We start from the raw sequence: 21945 nt of genomic DNA on the forward strand, positions 1-21945 counted from the left end.
AACCATTTAAAAATGTAAAAATCAGGGGCGCCTGGGTGGCGCAGTCGGTTGGGCGTCCGACTTCAGCCAGGTCACGATCTCGCGGTCGGTGAGTTCGAGCCCCGAGTCGGGCTCTGGGCTGATGGCTCAGGGCCTGGAGCCTGTTTCCGATTCTGTGTCTCCCTCTCTCTCTGCCCCTCCCCCGTTCATGCTCTGTCTCTCTCTGTCCCAAAAATAAATAAACGTTGAAAAAAAATTAAAAAAAAAAATGTAAAAATCATTGTTAGTTGTGGGCTGCTCTGAGACATAAACACCTACACTAGACAAGTCTGGGGAGAGGGGAGGTCTTACAAGCTGAAATATCAATACAATAATTTCTTAATTTTCCCTTAAACTGTGTATCCACCATCATCACTGACTCAAATCCTCTACACCATATATTTCTGCTGGATTTTTTTTTCTGGATATTGAGAAATAGGGTGCACATACAGGACGATGAGGAAAGAAGGAAAATTCAGTCAGAATTAGAGTTTGGCTAAAAACAGGGCTGCTGTATTCACTTCTACCAAATTTTTTATTTTTTTTTAATTTTTTTTTTTTAATTTTTTTTAACGTTTATTTACTTTGAGACAGAGAGAGACAGAGCATGAACGGGGGAGGGTCAGAGAGAGAGGGAGACACAGAATCTGAAACAGGCTCCAGGCTCTGAGCAGTCAGCACAGAAACCAACGCAGGGCTCGAACTCACAGACCGTGAGATCGTGACCTGAGCCGAAGTCGGACGCCTAACCGACTGAGCCACCCAGGCGCCCCTCTACCAAATTTTTTAAGTGGCTAAATCCTGGTTTACTAATAAAAATGCATTATGAATAGAAAGATAGAGGTCATAGGGTGCAAACTGTAGCAATGGTGATATATCATATCTAAATAAACTAATTTGGACCTCAAGGCACAAATCTGAGAATAAAGCCTAATTATCATGAAAGGTAGCCAGGTTCTTGGGGTCCTTCTTTGGGAGAAAGAAACTGTTTACCCTGGGTTCTAGTATATGATATTTAGTAATAGAATGTATAAAATTGGCTCAGATTTAATACTCTAAAAGGACCCAGGCAATTGGAGTTTCTGTGGCAATTCTAGCAATTAAAATTAAATGTGCCACTAAGCTATAAACTGAATGAGTAGAATGGTGAGGAAAGGCTTTAAATTCTAACAGTTACAGGTAGTAGGCATATTTTAAATGAGCGTTCTCAAACTTCAGTGTTCCTAAGAATCATTTCCAAATCTGTAAATGCTGCAAACTCCTGGAATCCTTCAGAGACTCTGATTCAGAAGTCTGGGGTAGGGGTCCTGAATCACTTTAAGGAGTGGGCCAGGTGATTTACATGCAAGTGGCTCAAGGACCGCTTTGAGAAGTGCTGATTTACCTGTTTGGTCATGCAAAGTCAGGTAATAAGTTAACTTCCCTAATCTTTATTCTTTGGATTTTGCCCAATTCTTCAGCTGTTCAACACACTAGCAAGGAAAACACTTATTTTTCAAGCAGAAAACTCCAGTAGAATACCTGGTCATTATAGGTTTCAAGGGGACTGCCCAGGCCAACAGAAGTCATTAATGGCCTGTGGAAGTCAGCTGACTGAATTAAATATTCTGTGTAGAAACCAAATGATTATGCAGCTGTGACTTAAGTCTACTCTTCATCTTAAGGCAACCCCACAGGAGTCTAGAAGGAGCTGCTGGTAGTTTCCTCATTCAAGGGCCTTTCACCTTCTCCGTGCTCCTCCCAGCCCCCACCCAGCCCCACCTTCCACAATGGTATTTACAAGCATCCAGCCCTGATATAGAGTTCCCAGTATTTAATTGAAAGGCGAACGCCTAATGAACCAGAAAGCCCATGTACACTCCCACGGAACTGGGAGGGAGGAAGAGATTCAAGTATCCCCCAAAAAGGCCTCCAATTCTTTCTTAGAATATAATCTTCATTCAAAGGCAATGCCCTGCACTATGAACAGTCCTCTGTATGAAACAGTCCTCTGGGGTGCCTGGGTGGCTCAGTCGGTTGAGCGTCCGACTTCGGCTCAGGTCACGATCTCGTGGTCAGTGAGTTCGAGCCCCGCGTCAGGCTCTGGGCTGATGGCTCCGAGCCTGGAGCCTGCTTCGGATTCTGTGTCTCCCTCTCTCTCTGCCCCTCCCTCGTTCATGCTCTGTCTCTCTCTGTCTCAAAAATAAATAAACGTAAAAAAAAATTTAAAAAAAAAAAAAAAAAAAAAAAAGAAACAGTCCTCTGTATGCACCTTCTTTTTCCCACTGCCACTGATCAGCTGGCTTTTCTCTTATAATACTGTTGCCTCCTAGAGTCAGAATTTCCTGGACACTGAAAAGATCAAATAGAATATAATCCAAGGTATAAATTCAAATGGGACAGAAGCTGGGATGTCTAGCTAGATGTCTAGTTGATGTCTACTGCTTCTTCCTTTTAACTTATAAACCTTTTCCCCTTTTAATCCAGAAAAAGTAAAAGGCCAGAGATCATGGCATTTGTCTTACTTTGATAAGGGAAGTCAAGGTACTTTAAGGAGGTGATATGTATGACAAATACAAAAAACAAAACAAAAACATTACATTACTACATCAAATGTCACTTAAGGATACACAATACAATATAATAAAGATACCACTAAACCAAACTATTACAAATAAATATTGTAAGATGAAACAAGGAAGTCTTAAATAATTGCCTACTTGTTTCAAGTAATACTAGACTCAACAAATTCCAGTGTAACTTCAAGCTGCTGAAGCTGGGATAATGGTATTTGACCTTAAAACTGCCTTTCAGAACACACTTCCAAAAGACAGGGACTATTATACTAGTAGTGATAATTACCATGTATTAACTTCCGTATGTGCTACACACTGTGCTAGGTGCTTACGCACAGAGAGGCCTCCTAATGCTTACCACTAAGTTTACGTTTGAAAAGAAATGTGGTACTTGCATAAAAGCGGGCATGGGATACGTCTGAAGGCACTGCCACGTTGTAAGGCCCCATGGCTCTATATAAACATCTGCTGTGTCGCACCAGCACCCCTTGAGGCCATATTGTATTTTCTGACCAACTAAGGGAGAAAGAAATGCAATGTTAGCATATTGGCAATAACAGCTAAGACAGTGTCTGGCAAGGGCAACTACATTTCTATGGAAGGGATTAAGTATTCAAGGCTTCATCTGCCTGAATTCTGAGAATACAGTAATTGCACAGTCGAACTAGAAAGAGTAGAAAGTATTTGTTATCATAACTTCACTGCTATAGAGTAGAGATGTTACAAAGTGATACAGTTAACTCAGTGTCAAGGGACTTAAGAGGCTTAGGAGAATGAGCCAAAATAAATGTGTAAGGCATCTATGAGCCAGAAAATCGAATGTAAGCAGGTGGATGGTCATCTCAATCCCAAGTGAGCAAAATCTATGGATGGAAATGCTGGAGAGAACCAACAAGAAGAGAGAGCGGATGGTAGTAAGAGTAGTGGAAAATGAACATACTGTCGAATTAGCATGACATTTACTGCAGAATTACATCCCCAAAAGCTATAGAATATCAGTTTATTTGTCACATACTTCAAATGCCTCATATATGTGCGAAGCTATACAGAACACAGAGACACACAAGGTACTGACACACAGACTTTTCTTTTTACCACTTTCTTGGTTTATTTTTATAGAAGTTTCTCTAGGAAAAAGAAGTTACGGAAGAAGCTTCATTCTTTCCAGCACCAATGTAATGGAGTTGGAGTGGGGATGGGGATCTTCAGGTTAAGCTTTTTAAAAAATCTAAGTTAATTCATCTCTTGCTGATTTTGGAAATGTTAGTTTCCTAGGGTAAGAACTGGGACAGCATTTTAGATATGTTAAAAAACAAAAAAAAACGTCTAGCACCCTGAAGCTTTCCCAGTTCAGAAAATGTTCCATCAGCCCTACTCACACTTACCAGCATTAAAGTGATGATACACCTCATGGCCATGTGCCATCAGGAGCCTGAAGATGTACAGTACTAGTACTGTGGATTGTATTTTCAATTTTTATTGAAATCTGTCCTTTGCCCACAGTCGGGTTTCTTTTCAGCCTGGCCCAATCTCTTTCAGTTCCTGGGCTTGAAGGCCTGTGCTAATCTGTATCAGACATCAAGGCAGATAATTGAAGGGAGGACTCTGAGGGGGAGAGGGGAAGGGAAGGTCCCCTCAATCTGTCCCACTTAATTAGGAAAGAATTTCTAGATGATGAAATTTGTGAAATGTTCCAATTATAAAAAGGAAGAAGATGAAGATGGTCCAGGTCTGAGAGGAAGGTATGGTGAGGGCTCAGAAGTGAGAGAACCAAAGGGTTCCAAAGTTAGGCATTTTGGATCACAGGGACCATGCAGAGAAATGACTGATAAGGGAACACAATGAGAGAAATGCTTACAGAGAACTCAATTAGGGACAGTTTTCATTTAAATATGGGAAAAGCAGAGAGACATTCATTAGTGAGTTTAGGGGGAAAAAATAACAAAAAAAAGGAAGCAAGGAAAATTACTAGAACAAATTTGCATTTATTATGAAGAAAAGATGAGAGAAGCAAATTTTAGCTGCCGGTGTGTGAGATGATTAGCTAGCAACTATTTAGCTGTGGCAATGAAGATGAGAAGATGAATCTTACAGTCTTCCAAAGAGAATTAAAAATATATCATGACTCTGTGAATTTGGGCAAAGGGTTAAGACCGAAAGAAAACTCCAATATTACAGCTTGGGAAACAAATTACAAACTCTAGAGTGACTGGGCAGTTGAAAGGTAGGAGGCATTTAAAGAGGGTCTGGGGGGTGGTGGTGGGAATGAGTTAATGTCCCCTGTGTTCAGTTTAGAGTGATGACAAGCATCCATGTTGACAGACAAACAAACAAAAAAAAACCTCAAATGTTCAAAGCCAAGAACAAGAATGACACACAAAGCAAGTAAACATGATCAGCAGCATGTAGAAAGGTGTGATATGGCTTTACCCTCAGGCTACTCACATGTGCTGTGGAGCATTGCTGTAGGACCCATGTTCGAGCTTCTGCCACTTGCCCAGGTGAGCAGCTGATTTATGTAGCAAATCACAGTATTTGGATGGCAGAAGTTGTGTGGTGAGCATGACAAAAGCATTGATCCACACCATAATGAGGTGCTCACATGACCAGCGCATGTCATAGTACTGGGTACTCTGGAAGAGATCAGAAGAGGGAGAAATGATCCATGCACTGGTAAGCAAGAAGGTAAGGATGGGTGCGTGTACATACGCCCTGCAGACAAATGCCACACTGAGTCACACATGCATTGGTTGTCCTGCTGTCCGTGCAGAAAGTTCAAGAGCAGAGTCCTCCAAAATCCTTCAACCTGACTTTCTGGCTGTATGAATTAGGGTTGGGAGGGAGAGGCAATTATATTTTAAGTGCTTTCTTTCTAGAAGAGGTGAGTGCTCTCTGTGAATGACCATCCGGCTGCAGATGTGCTTCTCAAAGGGTAAAGAAAGGGCACTAAAATGTCCCAAAAGATTTTGGGCCCAAGTGACATCCAGACCATTTTTCTTTTCTACTGAAGTAAACTGAAGTTTAGATAAAGGTTAGATTAAGTTCAAGGAAACTCCTGATTAACCATGTTAAGATCAACTACAATAGGCTGAAACCTCAGTCCTCTTAAACTACTACATACTGATTCTATTATAAACACAAGTTTTATTCTCCCCAGAAACTGAAAAAAAAAAAAAAAAACACTTTAAAAAAGAAAGAAAAAAAGAGGGGACCACCACGGGTGCATCACATATATGGAAATACCTATCCGCCAACCAGGAGCGGTATTAGTGCACTCCAGATGCAGCCGAACTCCACCAATCCAGGCTGCCAAAGGGGAGACAGAGAAAAGGGGGATTAAATAAGAAATACCCAGTTTATGTCATTCACACACAAATCCAGGAGGCATACAAAAGTAACCACTTACCTTCACAAAACACAGGGGTAGAAATGCGACATAGTAGGCACTGAAGAGGGAGTTGAAGAGAACTTCCTTGATTCTGTGGTTGAAATCGGCTTTCAGACACTCTACTTCATTGCGAATGAGGTCTGGAGATAGAGGGCAGCTGTGGGTGGGGATGGGCGTGGCATTATTAAACTGTTCTTTTAGAGACTCCAGCAATAAGGAGAGAAAGTCTTTGGATTTGGCCAAGCCACCCACAGTTGAGGCACTCTCTTCTACCGCCTGGTGCTGAACCATGTAGTTATAGTCTGTGAGAAGAAGATGAGCTCTACTATCTTGGTGGAAACAGCAGAGAGGAACATAAACACCAAACCTGTAGAAAAAGGTAAATATGAAAAAAGGACCACAGATGCCCCTAAGATCAAATCTGATAACTATGTTAGTAAAATAGTCATGATTCACCAGTGTGAATGTAACAGGGACTTTGCTGTGGTAAATTCATTACTGGGGAAGTCCTTTAATTTCTTCCCATAAAGGCAATATACATTCATTGTAGAATAACAGAAGACTACAGAAAATCACGACAAAATAGAAAACACCTAAAAAATAATCGGTTTTATAATTTTTACAACTGGGTGCACAGACTTCATGCTTGCTTTTTTTATATGTTAAGCCTCATACAGCAAAAACTTTTGTATATATATATATTTTTAAGTTTATTTATTTATTAGCATGTGAGCAGGGGAGGGGCAGAGAGAGAAAGGGCGAGAGAAAGAATCCCAAGCAGGCTCCACGCCAATGCGGGGCTTGAACACATGAACCATGAAAAGAAATTACCTGAGCCGAAATCAGATTTAGTGATTTAGTGACTTAGCCACCCAGATACCCCTGTATCTTGTTTTAACTGAGTGGGTGATTATGTGTGAGTGTATATTTTGAGCATTTTTCCATGTAATTAATATTTTTTCTACAACAATTTTTAAAGATACTATAGTGTTCTCATACAGATGTACCATAATTTACCTATTTCTTGTTGGAAACTTAGGCTGTTTCTTATTTTGCATTACCATAAATATCAATATGTGGATAAGCACTTTCCTACATGATCTTTGTGTACCTCTGGTAATTTTTTTTTCTTTTTTTAATGTTTATTTATTTTTGAGAGAGAGAGAGCGAGCACAAGAGCGGGAGAGGGGCAGAGAGAGAGGGAGACACAGAAACTGAAGCACACTCCAAGCTCTGAGCTATCAGCACAGAGCCTGATGTGGGGCTCGAACTCAAAAACCATGAGATCATGACCTGAGCTGAAGTCAGATGCTCAACCGACTGAGCCACCCAGGTGCCAAATTGCAGACTGTTCACTTCAAACTACCCCCGCTTTTTTAAAATGTTTATTTATTTTTGAGAGAGAGAGAGAGAGAGCGAGCGAGCAGGAGAGGGGCAGAGAGAGAGAGGCAGACAGAATTTCGAGCGGACTCCAGGCTCTGAGCTGTCAGCACAGAGCCCGATGTGGGGCTCGAACTCATGAACCATGAGATCATGACCTGAGCCAAAGTCAGACACTTAACTGACTGGGCCACCCAGGCACCCCTCAAACTTCCCTTTTTTAGTGAGGGGCTCCCTGCCTCCTGACTATATCACCCATCCTGATCCTACAGGCACTCCTAGGTCCCCTTGCCTGGTTATTTTTCTTCACAGATCTTTCTACTCCATCTATTTTACATGTGTATTAGGTTTTTTATTTGTTATTTTTTCTCTTGGTCTATCTCCCTCACTACAATGTAAGTTCCGTGAACCGGCAATTTTGGTCTGCTAAATTCACTACTATATCCTTGATGTGTAGAAAAGTGACTGAAATATACTAGGAACTCAGTAAGTATCTAATGGATTAATGAAAAAAAATTCTATAAATACAATAAATAAATCTCTACAAGTAGAGTAACTTGATTAAAGGCCTGAATATTTTGAGACTTTTCATAACTTCTTACAGTTATTTCACGCTTGGCTCTTTAAAACTTTAAAAAATTCTTTCCCCAGTCTTTATTAAGTAACGTCCACATTGTGACTTATGCATTGTAAATAAAATGCTCAATTTGCTGGCATAAGTTCAGATATGGAAAATAGCAAATAAAAAGATATCCTATTTAGTTATGTATTTTATAAAAAATTAACAAATTCACCTGTTCCTAGTTTTCTACAGTGGGAAAAAAAATGAGCTTGTTACTAAGTAAGAAGATGGTTAACAACTCCGGGATCCACTGTGTATATGCCCTGTGGGAAGGAATAAATGCAGAAGTAACAAAACTCACACGTGCAAAACTGTGAAGGCCAGAGAAGCCTGTAAGTTCAATACTGCCAAAACAAACTGCACATGTAAAGATGGGATAAGAGGCTAGGGTGCAAGGCAGACTGCAGTGATGGCCCCATTTCTTAACCCTTCTTTGTAGTCTCACCACATAGCCCTCTGTGTGTGAAGTGATCCTGCCCTATACCCACAATGGACTCAACAATGTGATCTGTTCTGGCCCAAGGAATGTCAGTAGACATGCTGTGATCAGAAGCTTGAAATGGATCTGATCAATTTCATGTGTCCATGTCTAGCCTGCCAGAGCATGAGAGACCCATGGAGCAAAACTGAGTTGTCCTAGTTACTTAAACTGACAGCCAGACAATCCAACAAATGTGACTAAACATAGCTAAGATCAGGTCAGCTTCCAGACTTCGGATGACCCCAACTCATGCACGATCAATATATACTGTGGTATGCTACCATGGTTTTGCAGTTGTTTGTTACAGCATTATATGGCAATAGATAACTGATCCAGGGTAGAATGAGAGAAACTCATAGAATGACAGAAAGGTAACATCAAAAGCTTAGACTATGGAGGGCTCTCTGTAAGGTAAAGGGGGTAAAGGAAATGATTTATTAAAGAATTTTAAAGAAGGTTAGTAACATGATTCAACTTTCATTTTGAAAATCATTATAGCTACAGTGAAAAATGGAAAGGAGGAGGGCAAGAATGGATTACCAGAAGACCAGATGGAGGTTTAGAATATAATAGCAGAGGTTACAGGGAGCAGTGGACAGATTCTTTTTTTTTTTAATTTTTTAAAAATTTTACTATTATTTTTTAAATATAATTTATTGTCAAGTTGGCTAACATACAGTGTGCTCTTCGTTTTAGGGGTAGATTCCTGTGATTCATTGCTTACATACAACACCCAGTGCTCATCCCAACAAGTGCCCTCCTCAATGCTTATCATCCATTTTCCCCTCTCCCCCATCCCCCTGGATAGATTTAAAATAAATGTAAGAGCTACAACTGTTAGTCATTGGACTAACTTACCCTAAACTGAGAAACTAGCTGAGAATCATATTAAAAAAAAAAAAAAAAAAAAAAAAAAAAGGCAGAAAAGAGTCCCTTTCTTTTTTAATCTATGAATAAACAAGAAAATAAAGATGTGATTATTGCCATTATCTAGTATTTTACATTTAGCATACTTAATTTTTAAATTGAAGTTAAATAAAAGATTACACAACTTTTAAACATTGAAGAAAGTAAATATATTTAAATATAAACTGTTTAAATTACACACTTATTTCACTCTGTTGCAGGAGTGTGGAGAGCCTTCAAAAATTAATAAGCTTCTTTCTATTCCTAAAAAGTTTGCTAGCCATTTTGATATGGTAATCCTTTTAAACTTAGCCAAAATATTCCTTGATATATCCATAATTAGCCTTTCAAATCAAATAGGGTTAACCTTCTAATGGATTCAGAGGTACCTGGGTGACTCAGTTGGTTAAGCATCTGACTTCGGCTTAGGTCATGATCTCACAGTTTGTGGGTTTGAGCCCATCAGGCTCTGTGCTGACAGCTCAGAGCCTACAGCCTACTTCAGATTCTGTGTCTCCTTCTCTCTCTCTCTGTCCCTCCTCTGCTCATGCTCTTTCTCAAAAATAAACTTAAAAAAATAAAATAAAAAAAAACAAAAAACCTTCTAATGGATTCAACCAGCTGTTGCTGATAAACAGAATAACGAAATCATTTCAGTTGAAGCAGTTGCAATATTAATCTAGAAATAAAGAAACAACTGACGTAAAATATTATACCTTATAAAAAATATGAGTCATGCAAAATGTTTGTAACATAGAAAATTAATTTTACAGGCAAAAAGCTTAACACTAATAAACTGAGTTGATGACTGCCTTAATTAAACAGTATAATCAGGCCTACCATAGTATACCAATAGACTTCCTATCATCCCTGTTCATACAATCTTTGATTATATCTTGATTTTATGCTATGTAACTGTTAAATTCATGCTTATGCTTCAGTACCATAAATGGTTATATAAAACAATGATTCTCAAACTTGAGCAAGCATCAGAATCATCTGGAGGGCTTGTTAAAAGACAAATTGCTGGGTCCTACTTTCCGAAGTTTCTGTTTCAGTAGATTTGGGGCAGATTCTGAGAATTTCTATTTCTAAAAACTTTCCAGCTGATGCTAATGCTGCTGGTTCTGGAAACCACACTTTGAGAACTACTGATTACAGAGCAATGGTGCAGACAAGGGCTCTGAAATCAAAAAGGCCAGAGTCTTTCTCACTAACTGTCTGACCACGGGTAAGTTTATTTTAGACTCTTAATCTGTCTTTACCTGTGGCAAACCCTGCTGTCTGCCAACAGCCACTGTGCTCCTGTTCTTCCATTGCAATAGAATTTTTAGATCAGATACAGCTGCAAATTTCCAAAGTCCTTTACAATCTATCCTGCTAGGGAGTGTGGAGTAAAAAAGATAGCAGGAGCTTAGGTCCCAACACCATGGAGCTAGCTGCCACAGCTATCCAATATGATTTACACACATACTGTACAGAAATAAATGTCTAACTTTTTAAAGCCCCGAATACTTTGCATCCATTATGGCGGACTAAATACACTGCCTCCTGAGTTATGGTATGATTTCATGAGGTGATGTTTATAAACACCTAGCCTAGCACTTAGCACAGAACAGCTCAAAGAATGATAGCTATCCATTAACATCCAATGAAGAAAGTACTGGCCCAAGGCATAAAAGTTAAACTATGCAAAACAGTTTAAAAAGCCAACATGTACAGTAAGTTGCAACTATACATTGATCAGAATGGCTAAAATTTTAAAAACACCAGGGATGCCTGGGTGGCTTAGTTGGTCGGGTGTACAACTCTTGACTTTGACTCAGGTCATGATCTCACGGTTACTGGGATCAAGCCCTGCATCTAGCTCCATGCTAACAGCCTGAAGCCTGCTTGGGATTCTCTCTCTTCCTCTCTGCCCCTCCCCTGCTCATGCACACGTGAATGCTCTCTCTCTCTCACTCAAAATAAATAAATAAACTTTAAAAATAAAAAACAGAAAACATTAAATGCTGACAAACGTGTGGCGCAACTAGAATTCTTATAGAATTGGTGGGGGGTAAAAGGATACAACCTCTTTGCAAAGAGGTCTGGTAGATTCTTATAAAACTAAACATACTCCTACCTTATGGCCTAGCAAGGCCTCTCTTAGATATTTCTCTCAAGAGAATGAAAACATTTCTTCACAAAAAAGACTTGTGTAAGAATGTACCTAACAGTTTTATTCTTAGTAATATCCCCAAACTGGAAACAATCCAAATATTCAATAGTAGGAGAATAAACAAACTGTAGTATATTCATACAATGAAGTGTTACTGATATATGTAACCACATGGATAAATCTCAAAAACACTATGCTGAGAGAAGCTTTACACAAAAGTGTATATCCAGAATAATTCCATTTATACGAAATTCTAGAACAGGCAAATTAATCTATGGTGGAAAAAAAATTAAAACAGTGATTACCTCTGGGAAGTGGTTGGTGGTGTTTGGAAAGAGGCATGAAGGAACCTCTAGAATAATGGTCATGTACTATATTGGGACACAGATCTGACTTATAAGTGTATGCATTTATCAAAACTCAGCAAATGTACACAAGATTTGTGAATTTTATGTATTAATTTTACCTCAAAAGAAAAACTGTAAACAAATATCAAACTCTAGTGACTGATATGCATAGGCTTACATATTTTGGAAGAAGTGAACTGAGGTCTGCAACTTAACTTTGAAATGCATCAAAAACAAGGTGGACTGATAGATGGACAGAGGAATGGTTGGACAGTTATGTGTTATGCAATGATAGTAAAACATTAATGGGTGAAATTTAGATGCGGTTGCACAGGTGTTTGCTGAAAAATTCTTTCAATCTCATGTGTTTAAAATTTCCACAGGGCGCCTGGGTGGTTCAGTCAGTTAAGCGTCCGACTTCGGCTCAGGTCATGATCTCGCAGTTCGTGAGTTTGAGCCCCACATCTGGCTCTGTGGTGACAGCTCAGAGCCTGGAGCCTGCTTTGGATTCTGTGTCTCCCTCTCTCTCTGCCCCTCCCCAGCTCACGCTTTGTCTCTCTCTCAAAAATAAACAAATATTAAAAAAATTTTTTTTTAAGTTTCCATAATAAAATGCTGGTCAAAAAAGGTAAGTCTATAGGGCATGAGTACAGCATATTTGTTACATGAACCCAAATATCAAAGTACTTTGACCAAAAGAGTAAGACTGGTTGAGCCAGTCCATTCAACTAACACCACCCATCATTTGTGTCAATACAGGCTGTACTAGGTCCCTTTATTTGGTGAAGAGAGCCAATTAAAATATTCTCCACTGGTAGAATAGCATACCTCTCAAGTTTCTTGGGACAGTCCTGGTTTAAGCCTATTGCTCCAATTGTGTCCTAGTGTAGAAAATAAATTATATGGTCACCCTATCCACTCATCTTTCCAATTTTCTAAACTTTTGGTTTATATTCGAAGAATTTCCTTTTCCTCACTTTTATACTACTGTTTGCTTGACCCAAATTATTTCTTTAAAAACTTACTAATACAATGGTAAAACTGGAGTACTCACGGGTAGCCAAGGAAAAGGAGATTGAGCACTGAATGGCTTCGGAAGAGATTGACGAGGGTCCAACAAAGTACCCATCCACATAAAGTAAGTAGCACCAAACGAGCTGATATCAGAACCATGTAGTGAATCATAGATGCCGCACCCGCCTTAGTGGCCTGCAAGTTTGGAACCACCAAAAGGAACATTTTATAAATGGCCTTATTCAAAAGCAGTATGACTCAAGTAAGGAAATTAGTAGATTTAGTGGAAATCTGTGACCAAAAAAAGGGGGGGGGGGGGGTGGCGGGAGAAAAACTGTCTCATCCCACTTACCTTCCTCATTTTTAAAGATTCAGACCTCTCCAGGAAATTTCTTGGTTAAGTTCTTATGACATTGTCTAATTTGTTTACATTAGGGCTTCTCAAAGTGTGAGTGCCACATTCATCAGAGTTACTTGGGCTACTTACTGAACTTGCAAATTCCTACTGCCTTTCCTTACAGATAGAGAACAAAGCTGTAAGTGAAGGAACCTGTATTTTAACAATCTACCAGGTGATTTTTATGTACATAAAGATATTGAACCATTAATTTATCTGACTTCAGATTAAACTGTGATGACCTCAACAGGAGTAACAACACTTCCATTTTTCTTGCAATCTTCCCCCCAATCTATTTGCTGAATTAATGTGTAATAAATTACTGAAGATTCAGAAAATAATCAGACCTTCTCTGACAAATCCCTATGTAAATAAAACTTTCTTTTTTGACTTTTGCAAACATGGAAATAATGTACAATCACTTCCACTTCTTTATATCACAGCTATTCAAATATTTGTTCTTAATCTCACATTTTAAAAACTGATTAAATACAGTAAGAAAGCATACTTATCTAAACATGAAGTTTTACAATGTTATTTTCTTTTACAATGAACTAGTAAGAAGAGAATGAGCAAAATGCAGGGGAAAATGGTAGATTCCTACAACCTCAAAACAGCAGTGTCAGAATACAGAAAGAAGAAAAAAATTATGTGGGGTCAATAGCAATGGGAGGGAATAAAGAGACTTTCAGGTCCTTCATATATCCGTTTCTTAGTTTACCCAACATACTACATAGCATATATAATATACATGCAATATATAATATTTATATAGTTACTTATAAATGCAAAGAAGCAGGTGAATTAATACCCTAAGCCTCAAACTATGGAGAAGGTTCAAACTGTTCTCAGTCACAGCAGGGCAAATAATTGTGTATTACTACCCTGATATATACCTCATGCCAATGTACCTTACGTGTCAAAGCTGCTGGAATTATGCCATTGCCTCCATTTTCAAAACTTAAAGGCTGTTTCTGACCAATGTCACCAGAGTAGCAGAGCTTGGATGTATTTATCATTTTTGCCTTATTCCAAAGTCCAAGCTCTTAACCACTATGTTATGTATGACAGATACTGTATCAGGCCCTAGGGACACAGTAATAACCAAGACAAATAAGACTTCTGTCTTTATGAGGCTGCCGAAATAAAAAAGACAATTAATATTTACACAAAATAATTATTTTTATAATTGTGGTGTGCTACAGGAAAAGAGTAGGCTGTTAAGGAGAGCAAATAACAAGAGACCCCTAATCATTGGGAAAGCTTTCTGAGGAAGTGATATTTCAGCTGAGATCTAAAGAATAAGCAAAAACAAGCCAGGTAAAGAGTAGAAAAATATTCCTAATATTATGTTAATTGAGAAGTACAGTATATATACAAATAAAGATTAGGAAGTATACGAAAATATGTTCCTCTCAATAATGAGGTTGTAAGTTACCATTTTTCCTGCTTTATATTTTAGTGTTTTCCAATTTTTTTCAGTAAAATATACTACTTTCCTATTTAGAAAAATAATTTTTTAAAAAGGGAGTTGCCTCAGGTTGGTAGAAGAATAGCTGAATAACTTTTTGGTCTTGTGGAGCAAATAGAGAAGTAGAATTGGCCTGGAGGTGAATGAACAGTCTTATCTAGTTGGGAGGTATTCCTCCAAGAATAGTATTTAGCTTTCTGAATTAATTACCTCCAGCCTCTCCTTAAAAATGGTCTTTCTCAAGGTAGGGATACTTTCTGATTTAAGCAAAAAAAAAAAAAAAAAAGAAAGAAAAGAAAAAAGAACGTAAACATTTTAATGGAAGGAAGGAGAGATGATGATGGTTCTTATCTAATTTAGCTTTTTTTAAGGAAGAGAATCACTATACAGCTCTTATTTTTAATTTCTGAATAGGTAATATAGTCAGTGCTCAAAATACAAAATGTGTAATAGTGTTTGTAGTGAAATTTCCCTCCTAATGGTCTTGTTCCCAGACATAACTAGGCAGTCCATTATTAGTTCGTATGTCCTTCTACAGATAATTTATTCATATATAAGCAGGTGTATTTTTTCCTTCCACCTGCCTTATTTTAAACACTGTTCTGTACTTTGTTTTTTTCACTTAATATCTTAGTGGTTAGTACATTTTCATCTTTTTAATGGCTGTGTGCTATTCCATTATGTACATATCCCACAACTATTTAAACATTCTTTAATTCTTTCTCATGGACTTTAACTTACAGATTTAAGTCTTTGACCAGAAATCTTTTTAAATTTAAGTATTTTGATCTCTGTAAGAATTGCAGGTTTCTTTAGAAAACAGCTAAATACTTTCCAACTAAGATCATGCAAAAATTGTTAAACTACTGTTAAGCCATTAGCAAAAGAAACAACAGAGTAGGTCAACTTATAGCCCTTGGAGCTCCAAGGTAGAAACCTCAGTCATGAAGGAATTTACACATTAGCTGGACATACTAATTTGGCATAAACAAGTACCATTTCTAAGTAATTGAAGAGATGAAACAAAATCCTGCCAGTTTTCACAGATAAAAACATAAAACTCCACTGAGTTCGTCTAAAGAAAGAACAGATTTTAATATATCCAAAGGCAAGCATCTATTTTCATGATCTAAATAACGAACCTGGGAGAAAAGGTTTTAGACAGGCTTTCCCGCTGTGAAAAAACAGGGAATCCTACTTTTGGTTAATTTCAAATGCCTTTCAGGTTATGACTTAACATCTGCACTTACTCTGTGCTCACAAGAAATAAGTTTCCTGAAAATTAGAGCTTATAGACACAAAGACCAAACATGCATGTTTTCGAAGGAAAAAAGTTGACTCTCAGTTATCTGTAATTATAGTAACTATTTACTTAAAACTATACATTAGGGGCGCCTGGGTGGCGCAGTCGGTTAAGCGTCCGACTTCAGCCAGGTCACGATCTCGCGGTCCGTGAGTTCGAGCCCCGCGTCGGGCTCTGGGCTGATGGCTCAGAGCCTGGAGCCTGTTTCCGATTCTGTATCTCCCTTTCTCTCTGCCCCTCCCCCGTTCATGCTCTGTCTCTCTCTGTCCCAAAAATAAATAAACGTTGAAAAAAAAATTAAAAAAAACAACAACAACAAAAAAAAACTATACATTAAATTATAAACTCCAAAATTAAAATTCTTAGTCACTTTAGCTAAGTTAAGATTTTTTGTTTTTGTTTTCATAATCATTTATAGGGCATAAGATAACAAAATCTTAAGAGAACACATTTTACCTCCTTCACTGGAGTTTACAAATATATTAAAAGAATAATTACCAATGGCCATTTATATCAACAACATGTAATTTAAAAAAGACATTAACGTCCCAAGTCTTTCCTCTATTGCCCATTAAGATTCTAATCTTTAATATTAGTCTTATGCAAATTTGGATGTTGTCATTTTAAAATTCCAAGTTTTAATAAACTCAAACAAATATCTCTTGCTAGCAACTCCACAAATGGTATATAACTTCAAGTAAATGTTACCTAAAACAAAGTTTTAGATGCAACTGTTCATTTATATATAACTCTTCGTATCAATAGTTATTTAAAATTCATCCTATTTTTACTATAACTACTAAAATAAGAAAGATTATATCGAAGAACTTGGAAACTATAAATAAGCTCCTATCAAACAAATGAGATTTATAACCGTTCTCTTGAACACAGGACACTGAATTTTAAACATATTGTAGGAAAACCTTTCAAAAATAACTAGCACAACTCATGTGGAAGTAAAGAAATTAATTTGTAATTGTAGTCAATTATATTTGGACATGTCACATACTCAGCTTGAATCCATCTTAGTAACTAATCTAGCTCCAAGTGATAAAATATAGTGTTATAGAGCTGTTACCTCTGAGATGAGGGCCCAGACAAGCCTCCTTGCAAGCATCACTGTGATGAATGCTGCCAGGTGGTAATCAATGAGATGAAAATTCTGTAAGAGAAACAAATCACTGCATCAGAAAGAAATATGTGTATCTGGCTGCAAATATTACACCAAAATGTTTGCCCCCTCAAAAGATCTTCCTTACATCACCTTACATATACAGACCACAAGAATTTAAAAGCTCTTGAAGAGACTACCTACCTTCTATTTCTCCTTTCATGAAAAACTGCTTTAACTTTACAAACACTATTTTAAACTATCTGGAATGTATTCCTCTCCTTTCTTTGAAAGTTTACTGTGTTGAAAGGAAAAGACTATAGCTTTGAGTTAAAAAGTGATAACTTGCAGAATTATAGCAAGAATAACTTATTTAAAATGCCATATTTATAGTAAGTGTCAAATGTAATGGATGAGACGGAACTCTTAGCGTTCAGGAGTTAATATTTTTGGTCTCTCTATGCAAGCTTATGTTAATCTAATTGGGCATCTACTAACCTAAACTCCCTCCTGGCTGATATATCAATTATATTCACTTTGGTCTTTCTCTTTAACTTGATTTTAACAATGTGTCCTCTATTTGATCTCTTCTTCCTAAGAAATGACAGCATTATCTAGATGTTGCATATGGCTCCTTCTAATTCTAAGCCTATATAAATAATAAGCAAAATGAAAAATCATTAGCAACAAACAAAACTGGGATGTATTTTCATCTTGATGGTCAAAAGGTCAATAGCTTTCCACAGTCCTTCTTCAAAAGCTGAATTTCTTAATTCAGTCAGTAAATATGTTCTGGGCACCCACAATGTGCTCCAAGTACTCTTCTTGATACTGATGATACACTGCTGAAGAATGACAGACAAGGTTCCTGCTCTCCTGGATCTTACTTTTTATTGTGCTGTGAGAGGCAAAGGGGATAGCAGAGATTACTAGTTGTCTCTTCTGCCATCATAGTCAAATTTAAGTGGGCACTGACTCCTAGCTAACTACAGGTTTATTTCCATGCCTCCCTTGCAAAAACTACTTATAGCTAAGGGATGTGAACGAAGTGATATATATAACTTCCAAGCCATGCCCTTAAAGGAAAGAGCTGTCTTTCTCCTTTCCTCCTTCCTGCTGGCCATATGTGCTGACAGGAGTCAGAGTAGCTATCTTGGACTATGATTTGGAAGAAGCACGTTGGAGCTGGCAGAGCAATAGAAACAAAGAGGTGCCACACTGGCATATCACCTACTTAATTTTTTTTTTTTTTTAATTTATTTTGAGAAAGAGAGCATGAGAGATCACAAGCAGGGGAGGGGCAGAGAGAGAGAGAGAATCCCAAGTAGGCTCTGCTCTGTCAGTGCAGAGCCCAATGTGGGGCTTGATCCCACAAACTGTGAGATTGTAACCTGAGCCAAAACCAAGAGCTGACGCTCTACTGACTGAACCACCCAGATGCCCCTCACCTGCTTAATTCTTATTTCATAAGGAAATAAAGTTCTATTCTGCTTTAGCCACCCTGTTACAGCAGCTAAAGCCATATCTTTCATAAATTTGTTTAAGTGTAAGGGCAATGACAAGCTAACAAGCAAAAGCATTTTAGACAGTTATAACTGCTCCCAAGAAATAAGACCGTGATAAATAATAACTGGGATGAGAGGTGCAGAGTCAACTTAAATTGTTGGTTAGGGAGGACATCTCTGAGACTGTGGCATTTGGATTGGGAGCTGAATGACAAAAAAGCATCACCCATGACAAGAGCTGAGGGCAGAGAGCACCAGGAAGAGGGAAAAGCAATCACAGAAGCCCTAAGACAGGAATATATATGCCTGATGGGTCTGAAAATCAGCAAGAGGGCTGGAATGAGGTAATGAGCAACAAAAGATTGAGTTTACATATATTATTTAAAAAAAATTTTTTAATGTTTGTTTTTTTTGAGGGACAGAGAGACAGAGTGTGAGCAGGCAAGGGGCAGAGAGAGAGAGGGAGACACAGAATCTGAAGCAGGCTCCAGGCTCTGCACTGTCAGCATAGAGCCTGATGCTGGGCTTGAACTCACAGTTGTAACTCACGAACTGTGAGATCATGACTCGAGCTGAAGTCGGACGCTCAACCGACTGAGCCACCCAGGTCCCCCATATTTAAAAATTTTTTAACGTTTGAGAGAGAGAGACAGAATGCGAGTGGGAGAGGGGCAGAGAGAGATGGAAACTCAAAATCTGAAGCAGGATCCAGGCTCTGAGCCATCAGCACAGTGTGCGACACAGGGCCCGAACCTACAAGTCATATGATCATGACCTGAGCCGAAGCTGGATGTCCAGCCAACTGGGCCACCCAGGCGCCCCTTAGCTTTTTTTTTTTTTTTTTTAACATTTATTTATTTTTGAGAGAGAGAGCACACACCAGGCACAGAGAGAGGGAGAGAGAATCCCAAGCAGGCTCTGCACTGTAAGCGCAGAGCCGGACACAGGGCTTGATCCCATGAACCTTCAGATTACAACCTGAGCCAAAATCAGAGTTGGACATCTAACCGACTGAGCCACCCAGGTACCCCTATACCCTCTTAGCTTTGAGACTCCTTCTTGCTCACCCCACTCCTCCAAAATAATGCAAACAAATTTACTACACCCCCTACCTAATGTTTGAGGGTCTTATTTATGGTCTTATTTATGGACTATCACCAGTCCATCTAAGACATTTTTGTATCAAAAGATTTAAGTGCCTAATGTATCATATTGTTAAGCAAATTTTGTTATATTCTGAATCACCGAAAACTGGTAATTCTGTAAACCAGAATATCTGATTAATCACCCTTCACTCCTGACTATTCTGAATAGTTTACTATGCTACTTCTAGCTTTTATGTTTCTTAGGGTTAAAATTTACTCAGCTAATGTCTTGATAGCTAGAACAATACTTTACTTATTCGGGGGGTCTACATTTTCTTTTAGATAATTATTAAGATTTTGAAATGGAAAAAGAAAAACCTAATATATAAGTCTGACAAATTTCTGAGTCAGACACACATAATAAAAAAAGACCACTAGTTGAGATCTAAGTCCCTTCTAGAGCATCCCAGTCACAGCCATCTGCTATGTTTGAATACCTTCAGTCACAGGAAGTAACTAGGTCTCTGGAGCCCATTCATCTTTGAACAGCTCACTGAATCAGGCCCCTCTCAGATGGATGGGCTAAAATCTTACTTGCTGTTCCACAGATGTTATTCTTTGCTTCACAAGTGAACTTTAAATTTTGTGTGAGCTAGGACCATATATGGCAGATAAGTGAGCCAATCCACAGAATAACCTGTTTTAAGTGTGCTTTCCTCTACTGCACAGACCAGAAAGCTAAAAACTACATTTCCAGACTTTCTTACAACTGAAGTTCTAGATTTGACTTAGTTTCTGCCAACCATAAGCATTACATAAAATCTGAATTCAGAACTGAGTGAAATGGGGCAGGGTAAAAGGCATTCATTTTTGTTGTTATGAGTCAGAGCAAAAGAAGCATAATTCTGGACTCAGCAGCTATAGTAGTAGCTTCCTGATTATGACAGGAGCACTGGCTCCCTTTGTTGCAAGGCAACATTTGTAGGGGACTTTTAAAAGAACTCTTGCCAGAAACATTTGACTGAGAGAAGAGTTCTTTGATCAGCTTACGAATTTAACAACTGAGAAGTTTCCATGGAATGGCAAAGTGAAAACTGAATAATGAACTACCCAGCAAGTACTTATGGAGTAAATACAGAATAAATACAAAAAGTAAAGCATAGCATTGAGTGAGCACTCACTCTGTCACTACTGTGATTTTGAGCCAGCTTTGCAATCTTTAGATCTCGTATTTCTCATTTATAAAATGGGAACCAGAAAGTAGTACCTGTTTTTAGAAGGAGTAAATAAGATAATACTTGCAAAGAATAGTAAGCAATAAATGTTTGTCAATGTCATCGTTAAGATAGTGAGGAATTTACTTAAAGAGCTACATAGCTGGAAGAAGCCTTAAAGATCATCTAATCCAACCTCTTCATTTTATAACAACATGGCCAAAGAAGGGTAAAGTACAGTTCCTGCACTCAATAAATTCATAATCCAGGAGAAAAGGCTATTAAAAAAAAAAAAGCACACAATTTGGCACTGAATCATTACAAATTTTTGTTTTGTTTTGTTTTGTTTTTTTGGAATAACACAAGCAGGAAAGTTTATTAAACCACAAAGTACACTCTTGATATGTAAGAGCAAGTGAGCTCACGAGAGCTGTGCCAAATCGTTACAATTCTTAAATAAACCAAAATTCTCTTACTTGGTATTAAGTAGGTGTATCATCAATATGCAAAGAAATTTTTTTTTAATATTTATTTATTTTTGAGAGAGAGAGAGAGAGAGAGACACAGACAGACAGACAGGAGAGAAGAGAGGAGACATAGAATCCAAAGCAGGATCCAGGCTCTGAGCTATCAGCGAAGAGCCCAACATAGGGCTTAAACCCATGAACCGGGAGATAATGACCTGAGTCGAACTTGGATGGTTAACCAACCGAGCTACCCAGGTGACCCGAAAATTCTTTTTTTTAAAGTTTACTTATTTTGAGAGACAGCGAGGATGAGTGGGGAAGGAGTAAAGAGAGAAAGATGGGGGGGGGGGAGAGGAAGAGGGAGGGAGAGGGAGAGGGGGAGAGAGAGAGAGAGAGAGAGAGAGAGAGAGAATCCCAAGCAGGGCTTCAGTGTGGAGCCTCATGCAGGGCTCAAATTCACAAACCATGAGATTATGACCTAAGCTGAAACCAAGAGTCAGTCACTTAACCAACTGAGCCA

The 21945-nt window shown here is 38.3% G+C and overlaps 1 protein-coding gene across 1 annotated transcript in view; it reads right to left on the reverse strand.

The window, feature by feature from the left end:
• Positions 1 to 21945, reverse strand: part of TMEM39A (transmembrane protein 39A) — a 31420-nt gene that overhangs the window by 1143 nt on the left and 8332 nt on the right. Inside the window, exons 4-8 of the mRNA XM_045502134.1 lie at positions 17122 to 17205; positions 12913 to 13067; positions 5980 to 6328; positions 5019 to 5206; positions 2969 to 3089 (exon numbers count right to left, since the gene is read on the reverse strand). Of these exons, the coding sequence (XP_045358090.1) occupies positions 2969 to 3089; positions 5019 to 5206; positions 5980 to 6328; positions 12913 to 13067; positions 17122 to 17205 (897 nt within the window). The remainder of the gene's footprint in view (positions 1 to 2968; positions 3090 to 5018; positions 5207 to 5979; positions 6329 to 12912; positions 13068 to 17121; positions 17206 to 21945) is intronic.

The sequence above is a fragment of the Leopardus geoffroyi genome, chromosome C2 (assembly GCF_018350155.1).
Source record: "Leopardus geoffroyi isolate Oge1 chromosome C2, O.geoffroyi_Oge1_pat1.0, whole genome shotgun sequence".
Taxonomy (NCBI): Eukaryota; Metazoa; Chordata; class Mammalia; order Carnivora; family Felidae; genus Leopardus; species Leopardus geoffroyi.